Source organism: Lissotriton helveticus, chromosome 5_1 (genome assembly GCF_964261635.1).
Source record: "Lissotriton helveticus chromosome 5_1, aLisHel1.1, whole genome shotgun sequence".
NCBI classification, from domain to species: domain Eukaryota; kingdom Metazoa; phylum Chordata; class Amphibia; order Caudata; family Salamandridae; genus Lissotriton; species Lissotriton helveticus.
Window position 1 is genome coordinate 2,078,625,973 of NC_136065.1, and position 26,775 is coordinate 2,078,652,747.

Genomic DNA, 26,775 nt, shown 5'->3' on the forward strand with positions numbered 1-26,775 from the left:
TACATACTATGGGGCATATTTATGAGTTCTGGCGCATCTCTGCAAATCAGCAGGGATGCACCAGAACAAATGCATCACACAAAACTACCCTTGCGTCACGGCAGATGCGCCGCATTCACAATGCGGCGCGCCGTGGCGTAAGGGTAGGCAGATGCGTGACGCATCTCGTGATGTAAGGACGGTGCATCGCTGGAGTTGCGTCGCAAGCGCGGCGCGACTCCAGCAATGCTCGGGTGTGCCCTATACTTAACGTGCTGCATCAGTCCTTAGATGTAGCAGCGTCGCACAAGTGCCTGCGTGAAATCTTGTAGATTTCACGCAGGCACTTTTGCGAGGCGCACCTGCCCCGGAACGCCCACCCTGTGCCGGAACGCCCACATGTGGCGCAGGGCTTTACAACGTGACGCATCTGCCTAGATGCGTCACGTTGTAAATGGGTCGCAGGGATGCGCCACGTTTACGCCGCCGTTGCGTGACGCAACGGCGGCGTAAACATGGCGCAAGTCCGACATAAATCTGGCCCTATGTATAAAAGTTCGGGGCTCCGACAGTCACACCCCACGGAGTCTGGATGTTATTTCCAGGTGCCCCCTGGAGCTGATTTTGGCCAGGTCCTGTGTTTCTGTAGATTGCACTCCTTCTGCTCAGGGAACATTCGTTGCTAGGGTGATAGACAGCAGGAAGAAGGGGTGGCTTAGGAGTACCATGGCAGCTTCAGGATGCAAAAGGAAAGCATATGTCATCCCTGCAACCAGGAGGCGTAGTATAGAAAGTGCCCTGGAGGCGCAACAAGCATGTGCACCCATTACGCGCACCCTCGGAGCACTTTGCTATTACAAAAGGGGCCAATCACGCTTGTGCAGCCCCCTCCGTAATACAGACAGTGCTGGCGCCAGGGGCGTAGCTTGGTCAGTAAGATGGGAGGAGAGGGGCGTCACATTTTCCAAAAATCAGGCTGGCATATTATGTTAAAATACTTTATATGACAAGCTGAGCACATGAGAGGGGCCTAGGGAGCAGTGGAAAGGGAGAGGAATGCGGATTGGTAGGAGTACCAATAGAGAAAACACAATATTTTGTAAATTAACCAAGATTTTTGAGGACTTTCGAAACAGAGAGGGAGAGAGTGTATGTGTGTGTTTGTCTGTCTGAATGTAAACATTCCTGATGAAAGCCGACAGATATCTCACCATACCAGACTGAAAGCACCTGTACCCAACTATTTATCAGAAAATACATTTATTAGGGGGTGTAACACCCCAAACACCCCCCAAAATCTGTTGGTGTTACATTAGTCACTCTCCTTGACAGGCGTTAACATGGTCTGTATTCAGTTTAACTTGTGTACTACTTGTTGAGTGCATCCAATTAGCATTAGGTCTGCCAGGCCTCCTAATTAACACAACTTACTTTGCATGCTTAGGGTCTGCAGAACAAAATAGCTTTTTTCTTTGTGTAGTTTGGCACCAGACTTCTGCTCCTTGCGATTTTCGCTTATACTCAGGGCCACTGGAATTATGCAGTTCTGCAGCTGCAGAGTTCTCTGCATGATTATGGATTTGCCGCATTTGCCACACAACCCATTATCTCCCGCATAATTGGCGGACTTTTAACAAAAAATATTTTATAGCTCTAATGGATGAAAAGTTACTAAAAACTTGGTGATACGTGTCCTCCACAGTGGAAAGCCCTTCATAAAGGTTGACGGGTCATCTTTTAATTGCTTATTGCAGTATTTCGGTTTTAAACTGGTATTAAGGTAAAAACTATTGCCCAGACTGTGTTACCATGTGGAAATTTGACACAATATTGAAGCAATACTATCACAAAATGTGACGCATTACACCGTATAAATTGGCTTTTCATGATGTATAATTTAGTCAAAATATTGTAGCAATACTATCACACAATGTGACACATTACACCGTAATAATTGGCTTTTCATGAGGTATAATTTAGTGAAACCTTCTGCTTCATGGGGCCCTCCTCTGCCACACAATAATTCCAATGGCATGCTTACAGGAAACCTACCACTGCTGTATTTTCATTATTCAACAGCAGACAGGATGGCAAACAGGCAGCAAAACAATATAGTGCCACATGGAAAAAGGGAGTTTTCCAAGACTAATATTTAGGGAATGTTTAAGGTATATATTTTATTCATTCTATTAATATTTGTTATTGCTGAGCTGTTAGTATGGTGATATTTGTAATATATATGATATACAAAACATTATCACATAATACACACAAATTGTTATGTGTACACCAACGTATGTGTGCTAATTTGTGGGGTGGGTGGAGTCAAAGACATCCCCGCTCATTGATACCCTGTAAAATATTCTCTGGCAGGTTGCCCCACTCCACACATCTTTATAACCCTCTCATTCTAGCCCACAGGGCGGGTTCTGCAGGAATTCTTTTTTTCCTTTTAGCAGATGTCAAGCTGAGTATATGCTTAGGAAGTGTAACCTGGCATGCGTCCCAAAAACAAGGGGTACCCAAAACCATGGCCTACTCTTGGGTGAACAAAAACTCGAGCAGGTATGGCATAGAATTTGTAGACTGGATAATGTCGGTCAAAAATCTTATGTTTTAAATATTTTAATGAAAATATTGCCCTAATGGAGTAAATATAGAAAATGAACACTCAATGGAACATTATCTTCTATAAAATATTTAGGACGCAATATTTATGTCAGGCGAGATTATTGTCAACAATATTCCGACGTAAAGCCCCTGAGCAGCTTCACCGACTCTTCCATCTTGGATTGGGAATCACACAAGGAGTCCCAAAATGGGTTTCTGTGCACTGTCAGTTAGGCACGTCCAGAGAATGCTTAGCTCGCTACCCACACATACAAAGTGAGCATGTGCTCCCCATCTGTCTCACATGGATGGAGCAAAGGACCCAGGGGCGTCTTTAAGGAGGAAAGACCTCATGGGCATGGCTCCCTCTGAAAGCGACAGGGAACCCTGGCCTGCTCTGTCCACTGTAAACCTATGCCGCCACCAATGGGGATCTGTCCCAGCCCGGAGAGAAGGCAGTCGTCACTTACCCCCTGTGACGGGTGCCCTGGGGGCTCTTTCTGATCTCATAGCCCCACTCTGTTGGCCTTGGCGGGGGGGGCCGGGCAGCATCAGCACGAGCAGGTCTCTCCGACACTATGTGAGTGACACATGCAGACTGGTGGATCCTGACACAGGCTGCACAGGGCTCTCCACCAGTCACTTACCCAGAGCGAGACATGCAGGCTGGTGGATATGGATCTCAACACAAACCTGGCAGGGCCTCCACCAATCACTTACACTGGCTGTGGGGACCTCACCAAGGGATGTTGAAGGTAGACACCCAGATCCTCCCAGGGCCTTTTGGAAGGTAAATACAGCTCTACTTTACAGGCTTAGTCTAAAACAAACACCAAGGTACTTTTAAGGTACATTCTCAGTATGTACAGATTCCCACAGGTAAACCTCCATAGCTCTTTGATATTAGCACACCTATACATAACATAGTGTCAATATCGACAACACCCCCCCCCCCCCCAGACAAATACAGCAATCTCCTGATAAAATAAAACACACCAGACACATTGTTTGTGAAGAAAAATTGCTGCAGGTATATTTGCATAAGGAAATATGCCAACATGGTGGGTCAACTGACGGACGATCTAAGGGCAGGCAGCGGAGACACTCCTAAGCTGCCCTGCCCACCAGAAGAGCCAAATTGCACCGTCGCCCTAACCAATCGATGCTCTCCAATTTTGGGGGGGGTTACCCCTTGCTACCTGTGGACCCCCAGTCCACCCATTTACTCACGCCCCCTTGAGGCGGTGGAGCTTATTCAGGCAAGCCACCGGTTGCTCAGGTCTACAAAGACCCGTAGTACTAACAGGACGTTGTCGTTCCTCCAAGGTCCTGCCCTAAGGACTTCCTGGGGCTATTTTACATTTGCACCCTTGTTGTGCTCCTGGAGAGGGTACCCCATGTACCATTCAGCCACTGGATTGCCCTGTAACTCCGCCACAGCTCTGGGTGTGGCCCCCGTCACATCCAGGGCCCCCCACTAAGGCAGGCCTTCCTACTTATACCCAGCTGATTCCAGGGCGTCACCCAGGTCTAACAAAAAGAGGTCCATGCCCGCCACGACAGGACCAAACCGCATGAAGGCTTGGTGGAAAGAGAGCACCAGGTGGATGAGAGAGGTAAATATACCTGGCTCCCCACCCCCTGGCGCACCGGAAATTACCCAGGCGCGCGGACCCAGAGAGGGTACCAAACACTAGGATGTAGTTGTATGCCATCATGTGGCACTAAGGCGGCCGCCCTCCTATAGAGACCCCATGCGTGGGTCGTGGGCAGCCACAGATGACTCAACTGCATGCAGCCAGCTGCTCCCTAAGCATCGTTTGTACTGGGTCTGTCCCTGTGAGCAGTAACAACAGCTTCCTCCCAGCACCAGTGCTGTGTTGGAGATCACTCCTGAAAGCACAGCTCACACGTGCTGGTCCACATCTTAACCCTTTCTGAAGATTGCAATCACACTTTCTTCTATTGCACGTTCCTAGGATGCCCACAGCCCTACAATGCTGGGAGCAAAGGCTGCTACTACTTACTCATCAGTGGGAGCAGAACCTCTACTGGTCGCTTGATAATGACACACAGGTTCTACGGCATCGCTGTACATGTCAGTTTCCCTCTCCTTATGGACAAGGCACCAATGTATTGGTCCTTTCTAAGCCTCACCTTGACAAACACAAACATGAATCACTGGTGGCTACCTTACTCCCCCCTTCCTGATGCTCAGAATGTCAGTGGAGTGGACGCCTACCATGATGGAGAATTATCTGAGGAACAAGAGGCCCCATTAGAAATGTGTGAGCATACGTGTTGCATGATGTGTGAGGCCAAGGGTAAGCCCAGACGTGGGTCCCTTCCTCTGTGGCACAAGATCCAAGCTATGCCTCAGGGATGAGCAGTTCCCCTGACAGGCAGGTTCTGTATTGTTGTGCACCCGCGACCACTGTCTAGAGTGGTGCAGTGAATGATAAACCATGGGTTGGGATGCTGCAGTTTCCTGTGTGCTTCCTGTGTATGGTCCCATGTTTCTACAGAGCCTTTATGCTTGTTGTCTGTGTGTGCATGTGCCTCAGTTTAGGAGAGTGCCTGTGTGTATTTTGCCTGTATGTGCTATTGGTGTCTATGTGTGAACGAGTATGGGTCTGCAAGCCTTTTGTAATGTATGAGTGTATGTATGCCTGTATTTGTTGTCTGTGTACATGGGTGCATGTATGTCTATTGCCCTAGGTACATGGGCACCTGTAAGTGTGTGCACAGGAGTACCTTTATTATTATAATGGTATTTGTTAAGCACAATATAGTATTGGTTATACCGTGCCAATTTGTTGGAGTAGGAGCCTGCATGTCTGTGGGTTTAGGTTCCTGTATGGTGTGGTAATGTGTATGTAAGAGCGTGCATTGTCCATGCTTGAATGTGTGCCTCTATGCTGTGTGTCCATGTATGATCTACAAACGCCATGCATGTTGGCCAAAATTTTGCAGGATGTGCGTGCTTGATTGGCAGGTTAGTCAACAATTTAGGGAAAGGCATTGTGTAAGGTTCTTGACTATAGGTTTCTGCAGTGCTCCCACACGTTCCATGAAAAACAGACTCTGAGGTTTTTAGCACAGGTTTATTTCCACCTGGTATCTCTTGCCCTGGGGCGAGAAGGTTCTCTTTGGTTTCAAACTTTCAGCAGGTGGTCCCAAAGTATTCTGGGCCGCGTGGCTCATCCCAGCATATTTGTTGCTGTAGCTGCCAATCAGAAAAAAACTTTTCACATTTTAAATAAATTACAACTCAACAATAGTGGCTAATTTAATACATTGGCGCTACATACCAGTGCAACTTAAAAGCAATGTATTAACAGGTTCAAAAAGAAAGCAACTTAACTGTACTTTGCAAACCTTATAAGTATGACAAGTCGAATACTGCACACTGGGAACCATTCTGTGATCTGACGGCTTCAATCAGATCTCTAGAAGAGTTGCTCTATGTATCAGCTCTTTGTTTATATTTATCTATCATATGCACCGCGCTCTGATACCCTTGGGTCATGTTCGCGCTTTACAAAACACCAAAAATAAATAAAACAAAATAAATGTTATCTTATCTATGTTATTGCTTCATAAGATAGATCTTTTGTAGCCTTTTGATATGTGAACTTATTTAGCACCAAAGTGTCATGTAGTCAGTAGCTTGCCATAAACGCATATCATTGCATAGGACAGTATCTGTAAAGGTCAGTCAGCCATCATGTCCACCATGATGATTGTATGGAACGCACAGTGGGATTCCACCGTACACCATATAATGCTGCTAGGAGAGTGGGGTCCAGAAATACAGGAACCACTGGGGTTTGCTTAGCCCCAGGAGACATCTCCTGTTGTACTTGCTTCAAATCTAACAGCATGGCAGCCATGATGGATTGGGAGTCACTGTGAGATTCCTCTGCACTCTGTTCAATGACTTGGCGTGGCGGCCATTACAGTTTGATTTATAGATTGAGAGAGTAGATGTTAAGGACAGGAGGAAACATTAATTTGCAAATTGATTATATTCTAGATTGAAACAGTTTCAGCACTGCCACGCCCCTGCTGGGAGCAGTGTGCTCAGGATTCACTGCTTGGGTCTCTCTTCACAATAAAACATGGTATCCACATGAGGTGCAACAGAAGAAGCCACGTACTGAGCACTTGTTTTTCCTTACACCTTGAAAAACAATCCTTTAGGGCAGCAAGTAGAGATGTTTGTCACTTTAGCGCCTAGGAAACAATGGATACACCATGGCTTAGTGGGTTGAATAGTCTTTTGAAGGCAGCAGGAAGTGATGTCACTGTAGCTCCTAGATGACAGAGGACCCAATGTGACTGAAATGGTTGAAACTCCTTTGGATGCACCAGGAAGTGATGTATCTCTGTAGCAGGTTTCATCTGGCTGAATGTTTTAATCAATTATTTGACAATCACAGGAAGTGACATCAATGTAGCTCATGGGCAAAAGTGGATTCCATTCGGCTCCAAGGGATGACCAACCCATTTAAGCCAGAAATAGCCGATGTTACGCTGGTATCTAGGTGCAGGCCGCTTTTGTGTGGGTCAAAGTGTTGACCAATGCCTCAGAGGCGGTAGCAAGTGATGCCACTGTAGTTCCTAAGTAACAGCTGCTTGAAGGGTTGACAATTTGCTTCAAGGCAATAGGAAGGAACACCCCTGTAGCTAGTAGGTGAGCAAAGTCTACATTGTTAATAGTGATAAGTGATCCGGTTGAGACTGTTGGAAGAATTGTACTGGTGGCTCCTAAGCACAGGGCTCAATAATCTATTGGAAACCGTGGAAGTGAAGTCACTGTGGCTGCTCATAGGTCTCAACCCCTTGGAGCATGCAGGAAGTTATGTTTCAATTGCTTCTGAATGAAGATTTCCATTAGCCCACAAAGATAAACAAGTCCTTGGTAGTCACAGGAAGTGATGTCATATAGATGCCTCGTCGGTCTAACAATTCCTTGAGGAATACAATAACTGAGGTCATAGTGGCTCTAAATTGGGGGCTGCATATCCCCATGAAGATTATAACAAATTATATTGTGGTAAGAAGGAGGTAACAATCCTTGGAAGCTGCAGGAAGTGATGTCACAGTGGCTCGTTGAAGTGTTATAAAAAAAAAACTATCCAGTGCACGAAATCTTACATTGTTCTCCGCAGAGGGTTTAAAAAATCCCTTGGAGACAGCATCAAGTAAAGTCAAAGTGGCTCTGCAGACTTTTTAACAATCCCATGACAGCTACAGGAAGTGATGTCACTTCCCGTCAGAGGTGGCGGTAGCATGAAGTGACGTCACAGTGTCTGTTAGATGAAGGTGGCCCCCTTGTGGCTGGAGGGTCGGTAGGCCCGTTTTTCCTGGAGCTGCTTGCACAGAGCTGCTTTCTCCATTTCCAGCTGAGCTATCCGTTCGCTCTTCTCCGTCACTTCCTGCCCGTGGGAACAAAGAGAAGAGGAAGAGGCGGATGAGTTAAAAAAGGATAACCTGGCCCTCTTCAGACAGTACGATCACATGAATGATGATTACTGGTCAGGGTAACATAAAGTGTAGAAAATCATAATACCGAAAACAAAACATGTTATCATAATCTAATGTACTTAGCAGTAAGCTGTATTTCTTGTTGGGGAAAATGCGTGGTCACCCTAACTTTTTGTGGACTGAAGCTGCTGGTTTAACTCTCCACACAGAGGTCCAGTCTCCAGCGGACGTGCTCTAACTAATGAAAGATGGTAACATTGGGCAATCCCCAAGTAGAACATTTACCTTTCCAATAAGTCCATAGTATATGGTGCAGGAAATTCACCCATGACCTGGATGTGAAATGTCACCCGTGGACTGCAGCATCTATTGTGCCGTTCACAAGGCTTACTAGGGAAACATTCAGACAGACCTGTCAAAGTAACCTTTTTGAGGAAACTACTTTTAAGTATTAAATAAGTCACCCCTAAGTAGACTTTACAGCCCAGATGGTAGTCCTAGAATTTAAAAGTGGGACTTGTAAATATGCATGGTTGACATGTTCCTACAGCGACTAGTCCACAATGTATACGTGCTGTGGCTTTTTCTATGAGAAAAGCAAAATTACAGTTAAAGAACTACTTTTGTAACTTTGGCTTAGAAAAATCTACAAAGTCCTCTCAATCATTGTTTTTCATATTTAGTAAAACTACAAACCCATGGTAAATTTGGGCTTTTGATAAGCACAGGAAAAGTGACACAGGAAGGAAGAGCTTGAAAAGGTCATCAACCACCAACTTACAAAACACCTGGAGAGAAATAACCTGCTGGACACCTCCCAAACCGGCTTCAGCACCAACTACAGCACCAAGACCGCCCTGATCGCTGCCACCAATGACATCAGGAACCTTCTTCATCGGGGAGAGAAAATGGCTTTGAGCCTCCTCGACCTCAGCTGCGTTCGATACTGTATCCCACCACACCCTTATCAAGAGACTCTGCCACATTGGGATCCAGGGAGACACCCTCAAATGGATCGCATCCCTTCTCAAAGGACGAACCCAGAGAATCTGCCTTCCACTCATCACTTCAGAATCCAAGAGCATCATCTGCAGTTTCCCAGAAGACTCATCCCTCAGCCCTACCCTGTGCAACACCCTGACAAACCCTGACAAACATCACCATAACCTACGGCCTTAACATCATATTCTACACAGATAGCACCCAGTTCACCCTCTCGCTCTCAGCAGACCCCTGGACCGCTAGGAACAACTTCCACAACTGCATGACACGCCTCACCAACTGGATGAAGATCAACTGCCTGAAGCTCAACACGGACACGACGGAGGTGCTGATTTCTGGGAACAATACTTCCCTGTGAAACGGCACCTGGTTGCCTTCTAAACTCTGACCCACAGCGACAGACTACGCCCACAACCTCGACATCATCCTGGATAGCAAACTCACCATGAAACGCCAGAACAAGGCAGTCACCTCTGCCTGCTTCCACACCCTTCGCATGCTCTGAAAGGTCTTCAGATGGCTCCCCGTCAACACCAGGAAAGCCGTCACGCAAGCCCTAGTCACCTGCTGGCTGGACTACGGCAAAGCACTATACACAGGATTCACCATCCAACTCCTAAAGAGATTCCAGACGATACGAACACAGCTGCCAGACTCATCTTCGACATCCTCAAAAGGATCCACATCACTCCCCCCCCCCCAACTCAGGAACCTCCACTGGCACCCAATCAGAAAATATGCTAATTCGAGATGCTGATACACGCCTACAATGACCTATATGACCAAGGACCAGCATACATCAACCACCATGTGAACTTCCATCAACCCTCCAGACACCTGCGCTCAACCACCCTCACCCTCGCTCACATGCCCGCATTCGCCGAAGCAACAGTGGAAGATGTTCCTACTCGTACCTCACCACCAAGTCTTGGAATGACCTTCCCCTGCACCTCCTAACATCACCCTCACTCCCTGAATTCAGAAAGGAACTAAAGACCTAGCTTTTTGACTGATCCCAGCAGGATCACAGCACCTGGATACTCACATAGGTGATAAGCGGTGCTCACCAACTTAGGTGATAAGCGGTGCTCTACATGTCGGAGATGATTTGTTGATTGATTGACTTTTAGAAAGTTCTACATTTCCTGACTGAATCAACATTAGGCTTAATAGCATTAGCAGGTCAGCTTCTGCCTCGCTTCCAGCGTGTCACCTTCTTAGGAGGTTAGACACTGGTCACAGAGCATAGACAATGGCTTAAGCCTTTTGGCCAGATGGCGTGCTCCTCACAGTTTCCTGGGAAGGGCTATTTGGAATTATCTAAGAGCTTAATTAAGTTGAAAGGGCCCCATCTGAGGCCTGCACATTCATAGTTAAAGAACAAGTGAGTCCTGGGAAAGAGGGGCCTATAGTATAGGCATTCTGACTCCATTCACTGTGGAAGGGGAGTTGGTCCCAGTACCAGTTTGCTGTGGCAAGCGGGAGGTGACGGCTCATTACAATAGACACACGCCTGGGTGACCCATCAGCTTTCTCCATGGGCAGAACAGTTTAGTCATATTGGAATGGTGCACTTTGGGATAGTTTGCAGCAAGCAAACAGAATGTTGGGAAAGGGGGGAAGTTTTACCCGTGGGAACCTTTTACTCATTGGTCAAGTAGTGTACAGGAGCTATACCCACCCACTGGCTAGTGTACTGAAGAAAAGTAGTCTCTGAACTACAGCCCCTTAGAACACATCTGTCTTGCGAAAATACAGAAGAGGAATAAGCCTCTCCGTGGCATGTGTGGTACCCTGAGGACTGGATCTGCTCCCACTTGTACCCAGGACTAGGAAGAGGACTCCAAGGGTCAGTTGGCAGACATCTTGTAAGTCTTAAGAGACACCAGAAGTTGCAAGAGGCCTTTTCCTGGTATGGCAAGTTGACTAGTGGCATGTGGACCCTGACAGGACAGTGCTGGTTGTCTCTGTTGGAGTGGGTCCTGGACTCCAAGTGCTGTCCTCAGGTCCTGGGTGCCTTAGAAGAGACCGAACTGCTTCAAATAGAAGAAAAGTTGTGAATATTTTAAACCTCTGGAGGACCAGAACTATTCATCGAAGGCTATCTTCCCAAAGCGTGATCTCGGCAGGCAAGTAAATCAGGTTCGTCCAGTTCAAAGCTTTTTTACTCCTAGAAAGAAGAATTAATTGGATACTCGTGGGTAAGATGTTCGGCTTTGGTGAACCTTGCTGAGCGACAGCTTCCAGTCTTGTCCCGCTGGTGAGTTTTAAACTCCAAAAAACACAGACTATGCCTGAACGAAGAAACTTTGACTGGACAAAGGCACAAAAAGTATACGGATGGTGTGAGGACTTCGGCAGGTGTGAAATTTGAAATTTCCCTTTACGAGCTTTTCACTGCCAAAACCAATGGCTTTAGCAGAACTTCGTCCAAAGGGTATCCGACCTTGAGAGGGCCTTGTTGGATACAGTCTTTAATCTTGCCCAGCTGGAGGATTTTTACTTTAATAAAAGGTAATCCCGGGCATAGTGTGCTTAGCGGCGCTACGCGGAGGTCCACGGAGTTGCAAACAAACTCCGCAATGCCACCCACGCCACCCCCACCCCCTAGTATAAAAAGTAATTAAACATTATTAAAAAAGAAATCTAAAACCACTTACCTAGCATGCGGCGTCCCAGAGCTGCCCTCCTCCTCTTCTTCGCTGTCTCGCTAATCCTTGTGAAAACTGCACATGTGCGCGCGCCTGCGCATTTGTGAGAAATGTGCATGAGCAGTTTTCACAAGGATTACCGATAGGGTGAAGAAGAGGAAGAGGGCAGCCCAGGAACGCCACATGCCAAGTAAGTGGTTTTACATTTATTTTTGATTAATGTTTAATTACTTTTTATAATAGGGGTGGAGGCGGGGGCTGGCCAACTCCACTCCGCTGCGGAGATTTGCCTTCTCCGCGTTCTCCCTGTAACGTGGAGAAGGCAAATCTCTGCACACTCCGCAGGCGGAACGGAGGTCTCCGCCTGGCGTTAATAAAAGCAACAAAGTCAGAAAGTAAAATCTTTGATTGGGTCGACCCCCAAGGCATAGCCAGCATCCGTTGCACCATGGTCACCCTCAACTTGTGCCTAGGCCCATGTGAAACGCAACCATTTCGCTATACTGTTTCTTGGTGATTTATAACCTAAAAATATTAAAACTTCATATCTCTGGTTTCCCTGATTGGCTTTTAATCAGTTTTGTGCCACTTTTCTTATTACATTTTAATTGTTTATCAGAAATTTATTGTGGGATTTGTATTGTGTTGTGACCGTTGAATTGATTTGGTACTGCTAAATACTTTATACATATTTATCAGTTTAGCCTAACTTTTCGGTACCATAGCTACCACAACTGAGCTACTACTATGACTGGGCCCAGGTTTATTTAGTGAACTTATGTTTGATCTAATATGATTTCGGACTTATTACTCTAGAAGGGCTCACATCCTCCTGTAACCAATAACCTATTTTCTTACAATTGTCAGAATGATGTTACATAATTTGTGGCATGATCTTTTGGGAGTGGTATAAGTCTATAGCAAATCGTAGTGTGTCATAAGAAAACAAGTTACTTACCTGTAACTACAGTTATCCCGTATTGGTATCTTTCATAGATTCACATGCCTGAATCATACCCTGCGGCCGAGGCGGGAGTCCCATGTTAAAAATACAAAAGCAGTGCCTTAGAAAAATAGTAGTAGGCTAAAAGAAAAGCCCATAGGCCCAAAACTTAGTAGCCTATCTACATCATTATATGAAAAGAACTAAAAAATAGTTCCACTCAATCAGCTATCAGCACCCTCTAGAACCTTCCAAGCAGAGGCAGTTCTCCTCAGATTTTCTTAGCACAAGTGGGAAGCCAGGATCCCAAGTAAAGAACTGTCTTGCCGGAGAGGAGGGTGGGTGCATGTGAATCTATGAAAGATACCAATACTGGATAACTTCAGTTACAGGTAAGTAACTTGTTTTCTTATCCAGTATTGGGGTATCTTCCATAGATTCACATGCCTGACTCAGAATAGCAAGCATTAAGCCAAACAGTGTCTATTGCGGACGGTGGGAGACAGGGTTTATATACTCCCAAAACGCATCCGGGAAGGTTAGAATATTAGCAAGTAATATACAGTTTCAGATAAATGAATGCATGTAAATGAACCGTAATTTAAGAGAAATAAATTTAAAATATCAATATAAGCATCAATAGAAATTCAGAAATATATAATATATACATATACCAAGGAGCATAGTTGAACATATAACTCTAACCTTAGTGAAAAAGATGCTGAAGAACGGATTGTCCTACAGGTGTATCGACCTGCGATGCAGATTGCAGGCAGTAGTGTTTTGTGAACGTGTGAACATTCTTCCATGTCGCAGCACAACAGATGTTTTCCAATGTCACACCAGCAAATAACGCAGTTGATTCAGCCATGGTTCTGGTGGAATGCGCTTTGACTTTTCTTTGCAAAGGTTTGTTGGCTTTGTCATGGCAGAAAGGAATAGCTGAAGCTATTCATCTGGCTATAGTCGTTTTAGATACTGCAGATCCAAGATTGGCTTGACCATAGGCGATAAATAACTGGCTGGATCGCCGGATGTCCTTCGTTTTCTGTAAATAGAACTTAAGACAACGTTTAATGTCGAGCGAGTGTAAAGCTCTCTCCGCTGGAGTGGTTGGGTCCGGGAAGAAAGTTTTAAGCTTCACAAGCTGATTTAAATGGAATTGAGACGGTACCTTAGGAATGAACTTGGGATTTGTCCTTAAAGTGACGTAATCGCTGGAGAAATGCAAAAAGGGTTCGAGCTGAAGTAATAGCTAATAAAACTGCCACTTTTCATGTTAGAAATGGCGCACGTATTGGCGGAAAAGCTCGAAAAAGTCCTTTCATGAATTGTTCGATAAGAGAAAGGAACAAAGTGTTGGTTTGTTAGAGCACTTCCGAAATCTGGAAATTGAAGCAAGGTGAACCTTGATAGAGGAGAACACAAGCCCAGCTTTGGCCAGAGATAATAAGTAGGGAAGAATATCCTCCACCGGCGCTTGAATAGGATGGAGATCATTCACCTCGTACCAATGACAAAACCGCTTCCACTTTAAGCAATAGCTTTTAACTGTAATCTGGGCACGCGCCTTAGCTAGAATTTCCCGGCAGTCTTGAGAAATGTTCAGATCTTTGAACTCTAAGAAATCAGGAGCCATTCGTGCAAGCGCTGTGACTGTGGATCTGGATGAAGAATTTGACCCTTCTTCCTTGTCAACATCCTGAGCGTTGGGATTAGACGGATAGGATTCTCCTGGGATAGTAAGAGCATTTCCTGAAAACAATATTGCCTTGGCCAACGAGGTGCAATTAGTATCAGACGCAGCCTTCTCTCTTCATTTTCTGAAGTACTTTTGGGAACAACGGTATCAGGGGAAAAGCGTGCACACAAATCCCTGACCATCGCATGGACAGGGCATTCCCTTTGGATCCCCGTTCAGGGAATCCGCTGGCATAATACTGCCATTTCTTGTTCTCTCTTGTCGCAAAAAGATCTAATGTTGGCTTGGCCCAAACGTGAAAGATCTTCTCCACTTGTTCCTGTTCTAGTTCCCATTCGTGACAGCCCGAGAGAGATCTGCTCAGGGTGTCTGCTAAAGTGTTTTCAAGTCCTTTGACATGCTCTGCTCTTAGTGTTATATTGTGGGATGTGACCCACTCCCACAGTTTCTGAGCCTCCTCCGACAGAGACTGTGACTTTGTTCCCCCTTGTTTGTTGATGTAATACATGCTGGTCGTATTGTCAGTATGGACCAGCATGGAAGATGCCGCAATCCTCGGGAGGAATGCTTGCAGAGAGAGAAAGATGGCACGCAGTTCCAATCTGTTGATGTGCTGTTGCTTGTACTCCTTGGACCATCTTCCCAGAATCTGTAAATCCTGAAGATGGCCTCCCCATCCTTCCATGGAGGCGTCCGTTGTTAGAACGAATTCTGGAGGAGTGAGCAAGAAAGAGAGGCCCAGAGCCAGGTTCGCTTTCTGAGACCATCAATGTAGAGAGCCTATCATGCACGATGTGACCTTGATAGAGTCGTCGAATGACCCTACGGCTTGTTGCCATTGTAGATGCAACTCCTCCTGCAGAGGTCTCATTCTGAGTCGTGCCAAAAGGTACAAGGTTTATCGCCGATGAGCACATCCCCAGAAGAGAAGCAAATGTTCGGACAGAAACTGACCTTCTTCTTGAAATTGATATCGCCAATTTTTGCAGACGTTGTTGGCGATCTCTTGACAAGAATGCTTTGCACTGTATGGTGTCTAGCATCGCTCCCAGAAAAGGAATTATTTGAAGAAGACGTAACTGTGAATTGCTTTCGTTGAGAGTGAGTCCTAACTTTGGAAAGAGATGTAGGCATGTTGATATGACATCTTCGGTTACCCGCTGAGAAGGTCCCTTGATTAACCAATCGTTGAGATAAGGGAACACTTGTATTCCTTGAGATCTCAGAGATGCTGCCACTGGTGCGAGACACTTTGTGAAGATCCTTGGTGCCGATTTCAGTCCGAACTGGAGCACCTTGAACTGATAGTGGACGCCAGCCACTGTGAATAGTAGGTATTTGCAATGTTTGGGATGTATAGGGACGTGGAAGCATGCATCCTCCAAATCCAGAGAAACCATAAAATCCCCTTAGTTGAGACAGCTTAAAACCTCGGAAAGCGTCACCATGCGAAAACTCTGTTTTTTTAGAAACCTGTTGAGCTTGTGAAGGCCGAGAATAGGGCGCCACTCCCCTGATTTTTTCTTTAAGAGGAAGAAACAAGAGTAGAACCCTGTTCCCTTCTGAGATGCTGGAACCTTTTCTATAGCATTCTTGTGGAGCATTTTTAAGGCTTCTTTGAAAAGTAAGTGAAGACGAGGGGGAGGGGGACCCTTGGGCAGGGTAGTAGGTGGTTATTTGACGAATTCCGTTGTTGATCAGGTCGAGAACCCATTGATCCGAAGTGATCTGTTGCCATTGTTGAAAAAAGGCTGAAATGGGTGGGAGGGAGGGAAGACTGGCGTCCTGCTGGACTCATTGTTTCCTGTTGGTAACGAGACCCTGATTGTTTGATCGCTTTCGCCTGCCCTGGCGAGAGAAACCACTAGAAGAAGATTGTCTGTAAGACGATTGGCCATAGGGCTGCCTATATTGTGTTTGATATTGTCTATTTTGCTGCTGGTATCCTCCTCTCGAAGTAAAGCCACAACCTATGGCTCCTCGGAACGATCCACGTTTGTATTGGAGAGCAGCCAAAGACCTTGTTGTATCAGTATCCATCTTTGTGGCTAGAAGGGCTTCATCTATGTGCTTTCCAAATAAGGAATCACCATCATAGGCCATGTCCAATATTTTTGTTTGCACCTCTGGCCTAAAAGATGTAACTTTAAGCTATCCTTGGCGTCTAAGTACTGCAGCTTCAGCAAGATGCCTAAAGTTGGTATTAGCAATATCTAGAGCACAGTCTATAATCTCGGATGCGGCTCGCTCTCCTTCCAAGAGAAATGTTTGCGCCTTTTATTTAGGGTCTTCCGGGATAAGGTCCAAGAACTCTGTCAGGTCTGGCCACATCTGGCGGTCATAATGACCGAGTATGGCCAGTGAATTTGCCGCTTTAATGGAGGCTGCTGCATTGGAGGAAAACTTTTTCCCTTTGAGGTCCAACCTCCTTCCTTCCTTCCTTATCCGGCGGTGTTGAAATTGGCGTAGCTGGGTTTTTGGATCTTTGCTGCGCAGCCTGTAATATGACTGAATCCGGTCGAAGATGACCTATCAGACAAGATGGAGTGTCTGGAGGATCACAGTACTTCTTCTTAATGCGCGGGAGAACTGCAGGTATAGAGGCAGGCGTCTTCATTATTATTATCCCCTCATTCCAAATGTAGTCAATGATGGGGATCGCTCTAGTCACCTTCCTGTGTTCCTCCTTGAAATCATGCAGGAAGCAATCCGTATGTTCTATTGTGACTGGTAACTGAAATCTTGTTGCAACACGCTGCATTAGGTTGTGAAAACTGCCGATGTCCTCTTGTGGAGAGTCTGACGGTTGAGGAATAGGTGGTGAAGGCATGGGAATGATATAATCGTCCCACGGATCTACATTGTTAGCATTGTCGGGTAATTCCCCTTCTGCGTCTGAGGAAGAAATATCATGGTGCATTTGAGGTACTGCTCCAGGTTGCGATGGAGAGCTAGGAACCTCCATTTGCGGCAGGGAGACTGGTACTTTGGTAGGCACAGGCGGCAAATCAGGAGCGGTTGACACTGGAGGAAATCTTTGGCAGTAATCAGCCAGCATGGCTTGTAGATCTTGGATGAGTGTAGGAGGAAGATGACTTGTCTCTCCTGGGTCCGGAACCTTTCTGGGAGGTCTTTGATATGGGGTAGAGAGGTGCTCCTGGTAGTATTGCTCTTGGTAGTCCTCTTCCTCATCGTCATCCTGACACTTTATTTGAAGCTCAGAGGGTTGGCGAGCAATGCCGAACGGTCCTTCATCATCTTCCTCCTCAGAGTCGTCATCCTCAACATAAGTTTCCAGGATATGAGATGGAAGCAGAGGAGATATATTACTATAATCCTGTCTATGGTAAGTCTTCAATTGGAAATGACTGTAGGAGATCGGCGTATTTTGCGATACTGGAGGAATCGCCGTTGACAAATTCATCGTCGACGGGCTCTCCGTCGTCGACGGGATGATCTTTGTTGAAGCAATCTTCGTCGACGGTGTCATCGTCGACGGGCTCTTCGTCGACGGTGTCGCCGTCGACAGGCTCTTCGTCGACAGTGTCGTCGTCGACAGGCTCTTCGTTGACGGTGTCATCGTCGACGTGCTCTTCGTCGACGGTGTTGTCGTTGTCGTCGACGGGCTCTTCGTCGACTGTGTCATCATTGACGGGCTCTTCGTCGATGGTGTTGTCGTCGACGGGGTAGTCGTTGAAGTCGTAGTAGACGCACTCGATATCGATGAGGACTTTTACTTTAGTCGTCAATGGAACAGTCGTCGACGAGCTCGACGTCGACGCTGTCGTCGATGGAGACTTAGAGAAGGAATCCTTCGCCACCCTAGACCTTTTTGAAGTGGAGATTTCAGAAGATGCAATAGGCGAAGATATGGAAATAGTGGAGACTGTAGCAGTAGACATCGGGGCAGCAGAAGTCACAGAAACTGTATGTGAGGAAACCAGAGAGAGGGTCTTAATCTGGGTTTTACTCACGGTTCTGGTGGTTGAAGGCCTACTGGAAACCTCAGAAGATGAAGACAACTTAGACCTAGAGGTGATTTTTGGCGACCTCTGTGACTGGTCAGAAACTTCATGGGAAGACTTATGATGTTTCCTTTCCTCGCTGGTTGAGCTGTCATGAGATCTAGCTCTTGTCATCCTCCTCAGCCAAGGAAGATTTAAACCATAAAAGAAGCCTTGCTTCCCTGTCCCTAATAGTTTTAGCAGGGAAAGTCCGGCAGATTCTACAATCCTTAACTACATGTTTAGGATGTAGGCAGAAAATGCAATCCTGGTGCTGGTCGTCCACATGGACTCTCTACTTCTCACAAGTCCTACAAGCTCTAAAAAGAGCTTTCTTGTCAGACATTTTGAAGAAAAGGTGAAGAAACTGAGTAGGCACTCAGGGAGACGAGACTCCCTTCCAAATGACGTGCGGTGAAACTGAGGAGAACTGCCTCTGCTGGGAAGGTTCTATAGGGTGCTGATAGCTGATTGGGTGAACTATTTTTTAGTTCTTCTCATATAATGATGCAGATAGGCTACTAAGTTTTGGGCCTCTGGGCTTTTCTTTTAGTCTACTACTGTTTTTCTAAGGCACTGCTTTTGTATTTTTACCGTGGGACTCCCGCCTCGGCGACGGGGAATGATTCAGGCATGTGAATCTATGAAAGATACCCCAATACTGGATAAATATTAGTTATTTTACTTGTATCAACTTGCTTATGAGCCCTTGCATGTGGACGGTAGGAAGGACAAAAATAAATTTTGCATTTTGCAGGATATTCACAGCAAGGATACTGACTCAGAAAAGAGTGCTTGTTGTAAAATGGCCCTCTCTGAAGGGTCAATCCAAACTTCTTGCCTTCCTCCTTTGCTGAATTTCTTTATTTGGCTTTAGGACTCTGTGCACTTTACCACTGCTGACCAGTGAGTGCATGTGCTTCTCCCCTAAACATGGTAACATTGGTGTATACACAATTGGCATATTTAGTTTACTTGTAAGTCCCCTGCAAAGTGCTATACCATATACCAAGGGCCTGTAATCTAAATGTTACTAGTGGGCTTGCAGCACTGACTGGGCCACCCACACAAGTAGCCTTTCAAACCAGTCTCAGGCCTGCCATTTCAGGGCATGTGTGTGCAGCTGACTGCCACTTCGACTTGGCATTTAACACTACTTACCACGCCTTAAACTCTCCTTTTATTACACTTAAGTAACCCCTAGGGTAGGTCCTAGATAGCCCTTAGGGCAAGGTGCTCTGCAAGTAATAGGTAGGACATGTACTATTCAGTTTTACATGTCTTAGTAGTGACATACACCCACATTTGTTTCTTTACTGCTGTGAGACCTACTCCTCTCATTGGGAATTTCTTAAAAAATATTTTTAAGCTGTAATTCATGATTAGAAAGAAGTAGCTGCATCATGTTTTATATCTTTGGAATAGTAATGATAACATGTATTTAATGGTAAAGTTGGATTTTACATGGCTATTTTAGGAATGCCGATTTTAGAAAGTGGGCATTTCCCTGCTCTTAATGCACTGTGTGCCTGCTGTCTGTCTCCAATACATGTCTGAAGTGGGTGACAGACACACTTTGTGCATTCCCTCTAGACAGCCACAAATATAGGAAAAGTAGGTGTGACAAAGATCTACATTCTGATAGCTCTTCCTGGGGAAGAAGAGAGGGGGAAGCTGACACTTACACCTAAATAGGCAGTGTCCTGTTTCCCACACAAAGGGCTGATTGATAGTCTGGAGCCAGGGCTGCGAAGAAGGCCTGTGTTTACTTCAAAGACCCTTCTTTGAAGTCACCCCCACTTCAAAGGCACAACCGAGTATAAGTACTGGGGCTCTGGCCATATCAAGAAAGACACTACTGGACTTGTAACTGAAGCTGTGCCAAAAGAACCGCTGTGCTGCCTAAAGGGCTCAACTATACTGCTGATCTGGAAGCCTGCATTTTCTGTTTATTGCACTGCTGCCTGCTACTCTCAAATTTGATGAAATAGACCTGGACTCTGCCTTTTCTCTAGGTTTGCTCCTAGGGCTTGTTGGCGTGCCTCCTGTTGCTTGAGACGCAGGGATATCAAAGTCTCTACCCCTGCTCCTGTTTCAAGGGAAGTGGACCCAGATACTTGCAACACAGACATTGATGCCTCTCCTGTCTGCATGTGGTAGAAGTGATGCATCAACCTGGTTACAGGAGTAAAATTAGCGCTTTGCTCTAGGAACTAACGCAGCGCCTCAGAAAGCTTGACACATCGGAACCGCACATCGCTGTTGTAACAGTTCGGAGAGATCAACACATCCCTAGACTCCGTGGAGAAACCTGGGGTATCACTCTACAGAACCAACGCATCTTGGCCGGGCATCATCCCTTCATGGAGAAGAAGCGACACGTCCTTGAACTGTCGGATCAACATCGATGCATCTCCCAATGCATCTCGCTGTTGCGACCAGGAAAGGCACTTTGTTCACTGGGGGCCTGTGTGGGTCCGGTTGCCGGCTGGCGCTCCATCAGTGTTGGCCTGAACTTAGAATTTGCCCCCGCATAGTGTGACTTCAAGTAACCTCTGAAAGCGCTAATTGCTTCTAAGTGCTATTTTTCCACTTATTCTTTTGAAATACAGTATCTCACATTTGTCGTTTTGGTCTCGTTTTGTTCAGAATACAATAATCTATTTTTCTAAACCTGTGTGGATCCTTTTTGTGGTGTATTCATTGTGTTACTCTGTGTGTGTGTGTTGCACAAATACTTTACAGATTGCCTCTTTAGATAAAACTGACTGCTCTGTCTCCAGCTACCAAAGGGTGAGCACAGGCTAACTGATTCAGCTTACCCGGACTAGAGTGGTGGCTCTTGCCTGGCCTGGGCAAATACCTCAGGCACCCAGGAATCACAGTTCTAACTGTGCCACATTGAAACAACAGGCAGAGCTGGCTGCAGAGCTGGCTGCAGCACCCCCTTCATCAGCCTACATTTTCAAGTGGTCTAGAGGTTCCTCAACCACTGGTCCAGTTCCTATCTGGCTGAATGTCAATCCTAGCATTTTTACTGGAGTTTTCTTGTGAATCTGACTGTCAGAGTGTGGCGGTGAATGAGGTTGTGTGATGTGGAGGAGGTGGAAATGAATTGTCACAGCAGTGGCCATCGCTACTGGCTAGCATGGACATATAGTGGCCAATCAGAGTACGACATGGCTGAGGTCCTGGGGTGTCTCACAAACAGCAGCATGTGGCTATGGTGTAGGACTAAGCCAATTCATATTTAATGGAAATCCGTATTAAGATGCAACAGTGGAAAGAAAATCCGTAATTCCTTAACACATAGAACATTTGTGTGATCACACTAGGAAACAATATTAAATATGTTTTGCCAAACATTAATGCACCATCATCCCTAAAGCATTTCTACATTGTTAAACACATACAATGCACTACATCAAAGAAATATCTTTCCATCGTCATTACATTAACCATTCCCAGGAAAAAGTGAACAACAGGAAGGCTTTGACTGATTTATCATTCAACATTACCTTGTCCATCACTGTGACATGGGCATCCCAGAAACACATATGGTACGGTTACATACCACTCCATGGTACAATTAGAGGCTCAACTTTCCACGATGCACAATTTCATCTTCCCGCTATTACCTCTACTACTGTCTGGCCCAAAGCACCAGTAAATAAATAACTTTCTGACTGATATCCTTCTGGTCCTATAATCTTTTATAGAATCTGACATTTATTTTCAATTACTTACAGGCACCACAATGCTCAAGGTTTTGTATTTACTGATTTAGCAGGTATACTTCTCAAGTGTTCTCCCGCTCAGTGCTATCTCAACTGCATATCTTATTCCTAACCAGTCACATCCTACTACCCTCCTCCAGGTACCTCATCGGAATTTCAGGTATATATACCTTCCTCCTGGCCAATGACATCGTACTGGACTACAGCTATGCCCTCCTTTCATTGAAGAGATTCTCAACAGACTCAGGATAGGTGCTCCTCCCAGACAACATTTCTTCCTGAAAGCTAATATAATCCCACAGAGCTGTAAGTTTCTTCCAGCAGTATCCTGTGGGAACATCTTCTCAAAGCCCTGGTATACCCTCTTTCCCCCATCTAGTCACATTCTAGGCTCTCAATCATGCTGTTTTAATCAATCAATCAATCAATCAATCTATCAGTCATGTGTTAAGCGCACTACATAGCCGCGAGGGTCTCAAGGCGCTGGGGGGGGGTGAGGTGGGGGCTGCTACTGATCGTACAGCCAGCTCTTTAGTGTCCTCCTGAAGGTTGGCAGGTCTTGGGTCTGTCGTAGGCTCAGTGGGAGGGTGTTCCATGCCTTGGTGGCGAGGTGGAAAAAGGATCTCCCTCCGGCGGTTGTTCTTCTGATGCGTGGGACGGTGGCGAGTGAGAGGTCGGCGGAGCGTAGCTGGCAGTTGGGGGTGTAGAAGGAGAGCCGTCTGTTGAGGTAGGCTGGGCTGGTCTTGTGGAGTGCCTTGTGTGCGTGGATGAGGAGCTTGAAGGATATCCTCTTGTTGACGGGGAGCCAGTGCAGGTTTCTCAGGAGGGGGTGATATGGCCGTGTCGTGGTACATCGAGGATCAGTCGTGCTGAGGCATTTTGGATGCGTTGTAGTCGATTGATGAGCTTGGTTGGGGCTCCCGCGTAGAGGGCATTTCCATAGTCGAGCCTGCTGCTAACAAGGGCCTGGGTGACTGCCTTTCTTGTATCTGTCGGGATCCATCTGTAGATCTTGCGGAGCATGCGGAGGGTGTTGAAGCAGGAGGAGGAGACGGCGTTGACTTGCTTGGTCATTGAGAGTGTTGAGTCGTGGATGATTCTCAGGTTGCGTGCGTGGTCGGTGGGGGATGGGCTGCCCCCAGTGCCGTTGGCCACCAGGAGTAGGCTGACGGGTTGGAGCCGAGGATGAGGACCTCCGTCTTGTCCGAGTTCAGCTTCAGACGGCTGATCTTCATCCAGTCGGCGGCGGTCTTCATTCCTTCATGGAGGTTGGCTTTGGCGGTGATGGGGTCCTTGGTGAGGGAGAGGATCAGTTGAGTGTCGTTGGCGTAGATTATGTTGAGGTCGTGCTGTCGGGCGACGTGTGCAAGCGGGGCCATGTAAATGTTGAACAGTGTCGGGCTGAGGGAGGATCCTTGAGGTACGCCACAGATGATCTCAGAGGCTTCGGAACGGGGGGAGGCGGATGCTCTGGGTTCTGCCGGAGAGGAAGGAGGTCGTCCATTCCAGAGCCTTGTCTCGGATCCCTGCGGCGTGGAGGCGTGCGGATAGTGTGCGGTGGCAGACGGTGTCAAAGGCGGCGAAGAGGTCTAGGAGGATGAGTGCTGCAATCTCCCCATTGTCTAGCAGGGTCCTGATTTCATCGGTGGCGGCGATTAGGGCAGTCTCGGTGCTGTGGTTGCTGCGGAACCCTGACTGGGAAGGGTCCAGGATTCTGTTCTCTTTGAGATATCGGGTTAGCTGTCTGTTAACGATTTTCTCGATGACCTTGGCTGGGAAGGGGAGCAGAGAGATGGGTCAGAAGTTCTTGAGGTCTCTTGGGTCTGCCTTGGGGTTTTTGAGTAGGGCGTTGATCTCGGCGTGTTTCCAGCTCTCTGGGAAGGTCGCGGTCTCAAGGGAAAGATTGATGACATTGCGTAGGTGGGGTGCGATGGAGCTGCTTGCTTTGCTGAAGACATGGTGCGGGAATGGGTCTGATGGAGAGCCGGAGTGGATTGTGCTCATGGTCTTAATGGTGTCATCGACGCTCACGCTGGTCCAGGCTAGCAAGGGGACGTGGTCGATGGTGTGCGGAGGGTCTATTGTGTTGCTGTATGTTGGGGCTGTCTGGGTGTTGAAGCCGTCGTGGATGTCTGCTATCTTGCTGTGGAAGAAGGTGGCGAGGGAGTCACACAGGGCTTGCGACTGCGGGATGTTGTTGGTGTTGGAGCTGGGGTTGGAGAGTTCCTTCACGATGTTGAAGAGCTCCTTGCTGTCATGTGCGTTGTTGTTGAGGCGGTCTTTGAAGGAGGTCTTCTTTGCAGCCCTGATGAGGTGGGGGTGGTTGTGGACGGCGTCCTTGTGTGCTGCGTGGCTGTCCGGAGTTTGTTCACTGTGCCATTTCTTCTCAAGTTTCCGGCAGGCTTGCTTGGAATCTAGGAGTTCTGCAGTGAACCAGCTGGCCCTCTTGTTGGTGTCTCTGTGGGGGGGTTTCTTCAGCAGGCGAGGGTGTTGGCGCAGTCCTCGATCCAGCGTCTGAGGTTGTGGGCAGCGACATCGGTGTTGGAGGGTTCAGTGGGTGGGCTAAGAGCGAGGTTTGCATGTAGTTGGTCTTCGGTGATTTTGCTCCAGCGGCAGAGGGGGATCTGTTGGGTGCGGTGGTGTGTGGTGGGTTTCTGGAAGGTGAAGTGGATGCAGCGGTGGTCGGTCCAGAGGAGTTCGGTGGTGTGGCTGACGGAGATGTGTGGGCTTGAGGAGAAGACGGGGTCGAGAGTGTGGCCGGCGGAGTGGGTGGGTGTTGTGACGAGTTGTCTCAGTCCGAGGTTGGCGAGGTTATCGATCAGGGTTGTGGAGTTGTTGTCGTTGTTGTTCTCAAGGTGAAAGTTCAAGTCTCCGAGAAGGATGTAGTCTGTGGAGGTCAGGGCGTGGGTGCTGATGAAGACAGCGATGGAGTCACTGAACTGGGGGTGAGGTCCGGGGGGTCGGTAGACGAGGGTGCCTCTGAGGGTGGAGTTGGGGTCTGTGTGGATCTGGAAATGCATGTTTTCGGTGGTGCTGAGCGCATCATCGGTGCTAGTCGAGACCCTGATGCTGTTCTTGTGGACAATGGCGATTCCTCCTCCGACTCCATTGGTACGGTCTCTGCGGGTGATCTTGTAGCCGTCTGGGATGTCTATGGCGATGTCGGGTGCGGAGGAGTTGTTCAACCGGGTCTCGGTCAGGAAGGCGACGTCCGGGGAGGTTGTGTTGAGCAGGTCCCAGAGCTCGACGGTGTGTTTGCATGCGGAGCGGGTGTTCAGTAGTATGCATCGGAGGTGGTTGAGGTCTTTCTTGGCGGGTGGTTCGTTGGCTCTGTGGCTGGTGTAGCTGCAGTTCCGGCAGGTGAAGGGACCGTGTGCGTGTTTTGGGGCGGCCTTGAAGCAGTTGTCGGTCCGTCCGGGGTTGAGAGCGTGCAGAGTGCTGGGGGTCGTAGTGGCGGCGGTCGTCATGGCGGGTGTGGGGGCCAGGGGTTCTGGCGGTGAGCGCGGTCCAGGAGCGGACGGGCGCAGACGGGCTTGCCGTGCGCCAGGGGCGTGACCGCGCAGCGGCCGGCATGTATGGGGAGGTGGGAGTGAGGAGCAGCTGGGAGGCAGGGGCAGGGGCAGAGACTGGGCAGTCAGGGGGGCGGAGCCGCAGGGGACGCAGAGGTGGGGCGGTGAGGGGCGACGAAGGAACAGAAGGCAAAAGGGCACAACAATTGAGGGGGAAACGAGTGGCACAGAGGGCAGAAACGTCACAAAAAGGGCAAAAAGGTCACAAAAGTACAGGGGGGATCGAGTGGCACAGAAGGCCAAAGGTCACAAGAAGGGCAAACAGGTCACAGAAAAACGTGGGGGAACGAGTGGCACAGAAGGCAGAAAGGTCACAGAAATGCAGGGGCAGCTAAGCAACAGAAGGCAAAAACAGGCAGAGAGACACAGGGGCTGCGAGGGGAGCAGAAGGAAAAACCGGGCAGAGAGACATGGGGGCAGCGAGGGGAGCAGAAGGGACACCGGGCAGAGAGACACGGGGGCAGCAAGGGGAACAGAGGGAGAGAATGGCCACCAAAGCCCTTAACCTGCTACACTGGCTAACTATAACAAAACGGGTTCTGTTCAAAGTGCTAATAATTACCTTTCGAGCGGTCCATGACCTAGGTCCACTATACCTAAGGAAAAAATTCCAGAGATACTGTCCAACTCGAGCATTGCGATCCTCAAATGCCAAACTGCTTGCCATCCCAAGGTTTAGACTCAAAACCCGAGGGGGCAAGTCCTTGGCGGTTTTGGGTGCAAAAGCGTGGAATACCCTCCCCCTACATCTGAGAGCATTGGACAAGGAAACAGATTTCCGTAAACACTTAAAAACCTGGATTTTTAATCTCCCCGATACAACTGCCAGAAGCCTAGTGTGATTTTAGATCTTGTCAAGTCAAGTGGAGAGGCAACATGACATCTGGTTGACCTAATACTGGCGCCTAGATGCTCCCTGGAGCGATTGTTGCGCGATACAAATTGGCCATTACATTACATTACGGGCACAGACCACGTACAGGCAGCGGGGGAGACAGACAACAGTAGTCACAGACACAACAATGAAAATGCAGCCACTACAACGGGAGCAATGAAAGAAAATACAGGCAATACAATGGAGGATGAGC

General features: G+C 47.5%; 1 protein-coding gene across 3 annotated transcripts in view; it reads right to left on the reverse strand.

The window, feature by feature from the left end:
• Positions 1–5,680: 5,680 nt before the first annotated feature.
• LOC144756325 (suppressor APC domain-containing protein 1-like) overlaps positions 5,681–26,775 on the reverse strand; it is a 284,640-nt gene continuing 263,545 nt past the window's right edge. For all 3 annotated transcript variants that reach the window (XM_078646037.1, XM_078646036.1, XM_078646039.1), the window contains one exon: positions 5,681–8,030. In XM_078646037.1, the coding sequence (XP_078502163.1) occupies positions 7,908–8,030 (123 nt within the window). In that variant the 3' untranslated portion in view covers positions 5,681–7,907. The remainder of the gene's footprint in view (positions 8,031–26,775) is intronic.